This window comes from Hermetia illucens, chromosome 5 (genome assembly GCF_905115235.1).
Source record: "Hermetia illucens chromosome 5, iHerIll2.2.curated.20191125, whole genome shotgun sequence".
NCBI classification, from domain to species: Eukaryota; Metazoa; Arthropoda; class Insecta; order Diptera; family Stratiomyidae; genus Hermetia; species Hermetia illucens.
In genome coordinates, this window is record NC_051853.1 from 931,309 (window position 1) to 941,267 (window position 9,959).

The window sequence follows — 9,959 nt, forward strand, 5'->3', positions numbered from 1 at the left end:
TAAGACTGCAGTTTCCAGAACGGGATATGTTAAAGTCATCTTTGTATTTGTAGATCTCGTCCAGTAGCAGTGGTTGAAGCATCAACAGTTTTTCTAGCTGAATCGAAACTAATTTCACTTGACAATAAGAACTGTAAAACTCCACGTGACCGCAAGGAAGCAATTTGTACGAAAGTCAAGTCATGCCTCAAGTACAATGGTGTCAATTTACCATCATCACTATGTAAGCAATGAATGCTTATACATTTATAAAGAAATCAAATTTAAATTGCAAGCTTTTTTGAAAACACACGCAAATCTATGTCTTTAACTTTACTTATCTGCAGACCTCGACGTTTCATGGGTGCTTGACTCAAAGAAGCCGAAAAGTCCAAGAATGTTCTTTTTCAATGACGAAGGTAAAAACATCAAAAACTCAACTATGGCGTTGTATCGTGGAAAACCAGAATGCCGTGAAGAAGAAGTGTACGTGACAGACAACCTTCGGGACAAATTGACACCGCTAGAAGTTGAAATGAGATATAATCTTGTACCACCGGTACCGACTGGAATCCGAAAGAAAAGAGCAACTCCAGAACCAGTGATAGACTCTAACCTGGGTCTCATTCAACGCGACTCAATTAACATCCAAAAGAATTGTGGTCCAGACAATATCTGCATACCGGATCTTAGACTATCAATAAAGTAAGCCCTTTTTTTAATGCGTTGTTCTCAGATTGTATACTCAAGGCTTATACTCTATTAAGGACTGTCGACCAATATCTCTTGGGATCTAAGGATCTTTTGATAATTGATGTTCTCATCTCAAACTATGGCGAGGATGCTTTTGAAGCGGGCTTCTACATGAATATGCCTCAGGATTTGAATTTCAAAAAAATTGAAAGAATTGGAGATATGCGTGATTCTCCTGTTACCTGCACCGCTCCGTCTCCAGCCACAAACCATACTCTCAAATGTGATATTGGGAATCCTCTATCGGCTGGTAAAGTGGTAAATATCTAGTGTTAAAATTGTTCTGTTTGATCAAATCACATGTAGATATCGCGAATCCTTACTTCTAGGCAAATTTCAAAGTTATTATGATCCCATCACAAAAGGCCGGAATGGCTCCAAGTTACGATTTCTACATGGAAGCCAATTCAACGAATCCTGAAAAGGAAGGATCAGGTTTTGATAACGTTATCAAGAAAAGTATTGGGATCTGGATTGAAACGGATTTGTCGATCGAAGGGTAAGACATCTTCCTTACTTGCTTACTTGCTTGTTTGAATAAGAATAATTGATTTCTTAACACAATTCTTTGACTTGATTTTAAAGCACGTCTATACCTGACCAACAACTGTACAACATATCAGAATTTAAGAGTCTTGAGAATGCAACGACAGAAAACGATTTAGGACCTCATGTTGTTCATATGTACAATATTAGGAATAACGGACCTTCAACCATTGCAGAAGCAGAGGTCTACGTATTATGGCCTTACGAAACGAAAGGAGGTATGATCACATTTCACGCAAATCCTTTCCTGCGTATTCAAAAGCATTTGTATTTTCCCTTTTACACCAGGTGAGGCGTTGATGTACTTATTGAATCAACCAGAGACCAGTGGCAATATCCAATGCACCCCCACAACCTATGCGAATCAAAGGGATTTAGTGCTCGACTCGAAACTTTCCCGGAAAAGTTTCTTAGAAAGTAGTGGCGCTGTAACTAGGATAAATAACGCGGCCTGGTATGGACGACAACAAGGTGTTTACACGGAACATTCTTCATCTAGTTCTTCATCATCGTCATCGTCATCATCGTCGAGTAGTAGAGGATCATCAGTACTGAGTGAGGAACAAAAGCGAAAGTTGATGGCTGAAGAGCATTTAGAGTCGAAGGGAGATGCATCTTACGTTCACAGCCAGCGTGCGCAGGAAGCAGCAACCTCATCGGGCGGAGCATCAGGTGCTTTCGTAGCTGGTGGTGGAAGGCAGGGTTTTGCTGGACAGAGACAACATTCATACCAAACAAGTTGGACTTCAAGCTCGAAAGATGGCGGTCCACCAGTAACCTTCAGTGCAAGTCGAAACCGAACAGTTGTTCAAGGACCAGATGGACATTTTGTAGTCTCTGAATCAAGCACTGAACATGTTGGGCTTGCCGGGTTCGCTCACAGACCTGCGACCCATTTCGATGAGAGTAGAACCGGGTTTTCAAGTTCGCAAGCATCGCATTCTCAAAGCCAGGGAAACATGCAGAGAGAACATTATGGACAACAACAAGGACAACAGTATCGAGGCGGTGGTCAATATCATGGCGCAATTGGAGGTGAAATTTCAAATGAACGGAATGTAGCTCATCAATCCAACCAGTTCCAAACTGCAAGAGGAGGTGCTGATAATATGCAATACCACAGGGGTTCCTCAAGTGGAGGAAGCTATCGTGGTCAAAATGAACACGGTGCGGCACATGTAGTACATACAAGCGGTCAGGATCAAGCGGCTATATCTCAGGGAAGGCAATTTCAAGAAGGCAGTTCGCAAGGTAGACACTATCAGTCAGGTGGCTCTCAAGGAAGGTACTATAGCCAAAGCGGAGGAGGTTCGCAAACTTATCAAGGACAAGGCAACTATGAAGGAAATATGATTGAATCGGGACGCGCAAGTGGTAGCGGAAATATCGCTCAACAGCACAATTATGATTCTATAGACTCAGAAGCACAGCGACGAGCGTACGCTAAACAAAGTGGGGCATCTTCTCGTCGGCGTATGATGAGCCAACAAGACGGAGAACCACCACGATCAGATTTGATTACCGGAGCGACGAGTTTAGAGGAAATGGCTCAAGGTGGCCAGGGATTTAAAGTGAGCACATTCGATTTAGGCATATCTAACCGTGGAAATGTGGATGATGAGCTTCGCCGAAATTCAGGTGAGAGTGCTGGCTTCTACTCGCAATCACATTCGGGTCAACAAGGTGGTGGATCTTATGGAGGAGCGAGTGGAGGTTCAAGTTATTACTCACAATCTCAGTCGCAATCTGGAAGTAGCGGTGGCTCTTCTGGTGCCTATCAAAGTTACTCTTCCTCGCACGGCTCTGCATCGCAGGGTCAATCAGGAGGCCACTACGAAAATTATGGACGGAATGCACATGGAGATCCTAAATTGACTTTGTATCCGAGAGTTCGACGAGCTAGTGGAAATTCAGAAGACGATCAAGATCGTGAACTTGAAAAAGCTTTACACTGCAATATAGTTCGATGTGCAGCTATTCGTTGTGTTGTCGGACCATTGGCGGATGAAGAGGGAGCTTGGATTGCCATAAGGACAAGACTGATAGCATCAACATTACATAAACTAGCGCCTAGTGTGCCAATGAATATTTCCACACGAGCCGTTTCACGTGTCACGAAACTTCCTTATATTGGCACCCCGAAAGATATGCCAATCAAAAGTCATGAAATTTTGTTCACAGCCACTCCAGAGCCTGTTGCGAAACCTGACGTGGTGCCGCTCTGGGTAGTAATTTTATCTGCGTGCGCTGGCGCTATTATACTACTTCTTCTTATTTATCTACTCTACAAGGTAAGTCCTTCATTCTATGTTGCCATTTTTGAGGTTTTGCGTAAACACAAAACCATATTAAAATCGGTTTACCGTCTGTCTGTCTGTCCGTCTTTTTTTTTTTTTTTTTGAGGAGGTGGAAATCTTCAAAAGACTCTGGCCTGGGCACGCCAGAGTGTGGAATTTTTACCCACTAAAACCACCCCCGACTCGCCCCCCCCCCTTACCCCGTGGAACCACCTTTAGGTATTACATCACGGGGCGGAATTAGCTTACTTTAGCTAGGTCTCCTTTCGTCTACCCGCGGGTTTCGTAACCGCGTCTTCCTCACTTCTTCTGCTTTTCGTAATTTATCCTGGATTACAGCGATCATGGAATTGATCGCATCCCAGTCTTCCTGACAGGCTACCATTCTCCGGACAAAATTTTCCGGTGATAGCACTTCACCTAGAGTTTCCTCTAGGTTCCTACTTTCTTCCACGAACCTAGGACACTGGAAGAAAACGTGTGTTGGGTCCTCTGGGACCCCGCAGCTTGGACAATTAGGCGAGGTGTCCAATTTAAACCTGTACAGGTATTGACGGTACCCTCCATGACCGGTGAGAAACTGGGTGAGATTATAATTGATCTCCCCATGCTTTCTCTCCAGCCACTCCCCGATGGAAGGGATCAACCTGTAAGTCCAGCGACCCTTTTTTGACTGGTTCCATCGCTGTTGCCATCTGCTTATGGATCTCTCCCTTTCGGCTTTTTTCACCTGAGATAAGGGAGAGATGGACCTGGTGTTAGAAATGTTCATCATTTCGGTTGCCAAGATGTCAATCGGCATCATTCCCGAGATGACGAACGCTGCATCGTCTGAGACGGTCCTAAAGGCAGAACACACCCTTAGGGATGTTCTTCTGTAAACCGTACTCAATCTATGTGTATTGCCTAAAACTTGCAGTGCTTTTCCCCAAACTGGGGCTGCATACAGCATGAAAGAGCTCACCACCCTGGCTATGAGCAGCCTGCAAGTGTGCCGCGGGCCTCCTACATTCGGCATCATCCTTGCCAGAGCAATACTCGTGGTGGATACTCTTTTACAAGTATGCTCTATGCGCTGCTTAAAATTTAGTCCTCCGTCTATCATCACCCCCAAGTGTTTGATGGCCGGCTTGGAAGTGATGATCCGATTCTAATGTAGGCGTAATTTCTTTTGCGGCGCTTAGTGATGAGGACCGCTTCCGTCTTTTCCTCTGCGAGTGCCAGTCCAGCACTCCCTAACCAAGCCTCAACAACACTGATTGCTTCGCTTGAGTACAACTCAGCATCCTCGAGATGCTTTGCGACCACAACCAGTGCTATATCATCGGCGTAAACCACCACCGTGGTCTCCTCCGGAACCGAAAGGTTAAGTACATCATTATAAATGGTGTTCCACAGTAGTGGGCCTAGTACAGAGCCCTGTGGGACACCCGCGGAGACAACGTACTCTTGAGGTCCATCATCGGTATCATACCAGAGTGTTCGCTCTTTCAAGTAGCTATCGATAATAGCGGCGAGGTAGGTGGGAACACCAATCGTCGCCAGAGACTTTCGTATAAGGTTCCAATTGGCCGAGTTAAATGCATTCCTCACATCCAGCGTCACCACCACACAATATTTGCTGGTACAACCCCTTCCGTGAATTGCATTTTCCGCCAAGCCAATAACCATTTTGATGGCATCAATGGTTGATCTGGCTTTACGGAACCCATACTGCCTATCTGAAAGGCCCCCTTGGCTCTCGACGACTCGAAGTAATCTATTATAAATGACCCGCTCCAACATTTTCCCCATAGTGTCTAGAAGACATATGGGTCTATAGGAGGACGGTTCCCCTGGAGGTTTGTCAGCCTTAGGCAACAGCACCAGCTTTCTGCCGCTTCCATGGTGCAGGAAAGATACCCTCCGACATGCACGTTTCGAACAGCTCCGCGAACATATCCGGTCTACATTTGACGGCAAGTTTGAGGGTCTTATTGGGTATGCCGTCAAGACCCGGGGCCTTACTGTCGCCTATTCGACTGCAGATCTCCATCAGCTCGTCCCTGGTGACTGGTGGAATCGGTGTCACATTCAGGGGGCGCTGGAAGGTGTCAGTACCCCCCTCTTGCTGGGGAAATAACCCCTGGATTATTTTCAACAAGAGTATAGGGCACGTGATCTGCGGAGACGATCGGCCTCTGAATCGTCCTGTCACGATTTTATAGGCGCTACCCCACGGATTTATGTCCGCTTCCGAACAGAGCTCCTTAAAACATTCCCTCTTACTCCGCTGGATGGCGAGCTTGAGGTTCTTGCGAGCTTCTCTATAGGCATGCTTCTTTTGCCCCTGATCGATCCTACCTATTGCCCTCTGAGCCGTTCGTCTGGCTCTGTGGCAAATCGATCGAAGGCTGGCAAGTTCACTATTCCACCAATAATTGGGTTTTCTACTCTGGAATGAGCATCTCCTAGGCATCGACGCGTCGCATGCTTTAGAGATACTCTGTGTGACATGGAGAGCTCTATCCGTGGAGGTGCCTGCTTTGCTAGGTAAGTCTAGCCACACCTCCATGAATGTTTGCTCATCCATCGCTTTGGCAGACCATCCTGGTGTCCTTCTGGATTTTGGCTTCCCCCCCTGATCGATCCTACCTATTGCCCTCTGAGCCGTTCGTCTGGCTCTGTGGCAAATCGATCGAAGGCTGGCAAGTTCACTATTCCACCAATAATTGGGTTTTCTACTCTGGAACGAGCATCTCCTAGGCATCGACGCGTCGCATGCTTTAGAGATACTCTGTGTGACATGGAGAGCTCTATCCGTGGAGGTGCCTGCTTTGCTAGGTAAGTCTAGCCACACCTCCATGAATGTCTGCTCATCCATCGCTTTGGCAGACCATCCTGGTGTCCTTCTGGATTTTGGCTTCCGGGGTGCGGGTCTCCTGCCTTGTTGTTCCGTCCTTAGTTCAAAGGTGATAGCCTGGTGGTCGCTGTACGTAAAGTATTCGCTAACTTGCCAGGCCATGTCACGTGCTAACGCAGAGCTGACAAAAGTCAGATCTACAATTGAACCAGTTCCCCCTTTCCGATAAGTGTTTATATCGCCTTCGTTGGCCAGAACCACATCCTGCTGGGCGAATGCTTTTAATAAGCACCTTCCCCTTGCGTTAGTTTCTTTGCTGCCCCACTCGGTAGCCCACGCATTAAAGTCACCGGCTATCACCTTTGGACTTCGTCCCCTTGCGTCGTGAACAAGATAGTCTAGCAGGTCTTGAAACTCAGGCAGTGTGAGGCTTGGTGGGGCGTAACAGCTATATACGATTATACCGCTTATTTTTGCCCACACAAAGCCTCTAGCCGCCTGACCCATGCTATATTGTATGGCTTAACGACCGCACGCCCATATCGCCGCTCCACCAGTCGAATCTGTGACCCATACACCACCGTCAAGATTTCTGTACGGTTCACTGATGATAGCAATCTCCATCGCAGATTCGTAAGGGGTCTGCGCAAGCAAATCTTGTGCGATCCTGCAATGATTAAGGTTTATTTGTATTAACCTCATTTTTTCACTGCAGTTAACGCGTTCCTAAATTCTGGGCATTTACCACTTCCGGCAATATTGCCGGTTATCCCTTCTTTCCTTTTCTTCGCACAAAATGCATTTGGGGTCTCTATTGCACTCCTTGGCAATATGTCCTTTTTCCCCACATCTTCGACATCGATCGGGCCGATCGATGCCGCTAGTGCATGCCTTCGCGAAGTGTCTGTCTGTCCGTTTGCCTGTCTGTCTGTCCGTCACACGCATTTTTCTCGGAGTCGGTTATAGCGATTGACCCCAAATTTGGTAGAAAGGTGGGAACTGTGAACACTAACACATACAGTGAGTTACATCCTTTTACGTTGAATTTAAGGGGGGGTCCCCATACATGCAAAAGGGGTGTCAACAATTTTTTTTCATCAAATATAGTCATGTGGGATATCAAATTAAAGGTCTCGGTTAGTACTTTTCGAAGCCGGTCTTAGTTTTGACATTTCTTGGAAACGTGGGGAGTGCGGGAGGTTGAAAGTGATCATTTCTTTAAGGGGGCCATTCTCAGAAACTACCAAACCGAAAAATCTGAAAAAAATCTGGAGGCTGCCACTATATGGTGCCTGGGTTCCGAAATACCTTCCATGCCGATTTCTGTTTAAATAAAGTTAATAATAGTATTATATATTACTACAATTTTTTGTAATTGGTTAGAAACCCCCCTTAAGTTCATCCTAGTACCATGAAATTTCGCAGTGATATAGGCTATAATGTAGAGCATGATCATACCAAGTTTTTTAGAAATCGCACTATTACTAACAAAGTTAGAAAACCCAAATTTGTTGCTTCTTTGAAAATTGAAGACTATCAATGTCAATATCACCCGAAAGTGGATAGTCTCACATAATATATGGATATATTACGTGCTACCTTTCGTACCTGAAGCGTCAAGCTTCCGGTTTCCCGACTTGTTATCATTTGCATGAGATAAATGCTCAAAATAAATATTTCTTAATCTATATTTTTGCTTTTTATAGTGTGGTTTCTTCAACCGGAATCGACCATCCGATTCGTCCGAACGACAACCATTAAACCGAAATGGAAACTATCATGGCGATGAGCATTTATAAAAACCGACATTTTTCATAAAACATATTCTATGCGATAAGTTCTGGAAATTTGTTCATTTCATTTTCCTTCCATGAAGAAAGGCAACGAAGAAAATAATTTTGTAAATGTTTTTTTTTAATTGACGATCATTTTAAGCTACATTATTTCTATTTCCATAAATACCAATTGGATTTTATATGTTCAATTCTTTTCAAATTTTTTTTTTTTTATAAATTAACCTCGATTTTTTTTGTATATTTTCACTATACTGATTTTGTTTTCGGTGAAGAGAATCTCAAATTACTAGTCACGAGAATTTTAAGAGGAAGAATATTAGACGAAGTATGTTTTGAAGGCAACTGTTTGTATACATTCTAGATCCAAGAAAGGAAGGTTTCCGTCTATTTTTTCGAAATACCTTAACTTGTCTGAAATAGATGAGTATTTCCGTTAAGTTTCATCTGGCATTACTGTTGAAAGGGAATAAAGTAAAGTTATTAGAAAAATTAATTGAAATAAAAAAACAAGAATTGCCTCTTAAGCAAAAATAAAAAAAAAAAAAATGCAATACAAGACGACCACTTACGAAACCAATTTTATTAATTTGTAATAAAGAAATCTTATTACTAATAAGTTTAATGCTAAAATAACAAAATTATTAATAATTGCAATTGTTTGCTGTATGAGCACTTTGAATGTACTATAGAATGTGTAAATGTGATTTAAATTTTTTTAGTTTTTAATTGTAATTATGTAATTTGTTATTTATTTTAATTGTAAAAAACAACAAATAGAAAACTAACCAAGTAAAAATTGCATTTATTTTTCTGATATTCAACAGACCACACTATTACGTTCTACTTCTCATAAACTCCAATAGTTTTATTTCACTTTCAGCCGTTTATTGTGTTACAACAATCACTGTGAGACAAGTATCAAAGAAGAAATCAGATATAAATCTGTGTGCAATGTTAACAACGTTCTGCTTTTAATAGATGGTATATACATATGCATAGATAGTCAAATTGAAAACAATGGGATGCAAGGAAGCCTCCATGAAAGAATACTTAATCAAGTTGAGATTTATGAGTATGAAACAACTCAAATGCTTTGCCGTTAAGCGATTCTGGTATACCAAGTTGGGTGCTGAAGGAAAGCACCTGGACCGTAACCAAAGGAAATATTTACAGATTATTGCCATTGTTATAATCTATAAAGATCGGATCGGCATGCGCCAGTTTAAAAAATGTTTCATTTAGTACGTACAATGTTCATGTTTTTTTTATAAAAAGAGCGAATGCGAAAGACGAAAGAACAAAGCCGAAGTTAGGACTGTACTGGTTCTGCTTTGAACGAAAATTTTACCAGAAGACGGTTTAGTATACCAGATACGTTTGAGCCTAAAACTGATAATAAACGGTTAGTTATTATCTCTGAAATACGACATGCCTAGTATCTTATGTTGACCATCCCGGTGACTTGATATGTATAACAAACTAAATAAATCTTCACCAATCAATCAACTTTTTAGACTAAGAGGCGAAAAGGCGATTAAATTGAATTGGCTGAGTCACACCATCTAACGAATGAGTCGAATGAGGAATTCTGTGGTATCCACAGCACAAGAAGCTTCACTTCAATCATTGCAATAATTACAAAATTTGCTTTTCTATACAATGCTATTGCTATTGAGTTGAAATGGTTGAGATGGGCTTCCATATCCGACGAAACTAATGTTGCTCATAAATCTATCAAGCATGAAT

General features: G+C 42.8%; 1 protein-coding gene across 4 annotated transcripts in view; it reads left to right on the forward strand.

Annotated features, from left to right (window-relative positions):
- LOC119656576 (integrin alpha-PS2) overlaps positions 1–9,009 on the forward strand; it is a 131,185-nt gene extending 122,176 nt beyond the window's left edge. For all 4 annotated transcript variants that reach the window (XM_038062963.1, XM_038062964.1, XM_038062962.1 and 1 more), the window contains 7 exons: positions 54–223; positions 327–684; positions 747–990; positions 1,062–1,231; positions 1,318–1,496; positions 1,567–3,569; positions 8,124–9,009. In XM_038062963.1, the coding sequence (XP_037918891.1) occupies positions 54–223; positions 327–684; positions 747–990; positions 1,062–1,231; positions 1,318–1,496; positions 1,567–3,569; positions 8,124–8,216 (3,217 nt within the window). In that variant the 3' untranslated portion in view covers positions 8,217–9,009. The remainder of the gene's footprint in view (positions 1–53; positions 224–326; positions 685–746; positions 991–1,061; positions 1,232–1,317; positions 1,497–1,566; positions 3,570–8,123) is intronic.
- The last annotated feature ends 950 nt before the right edge of the window (positions 9,010–9,959 follow it).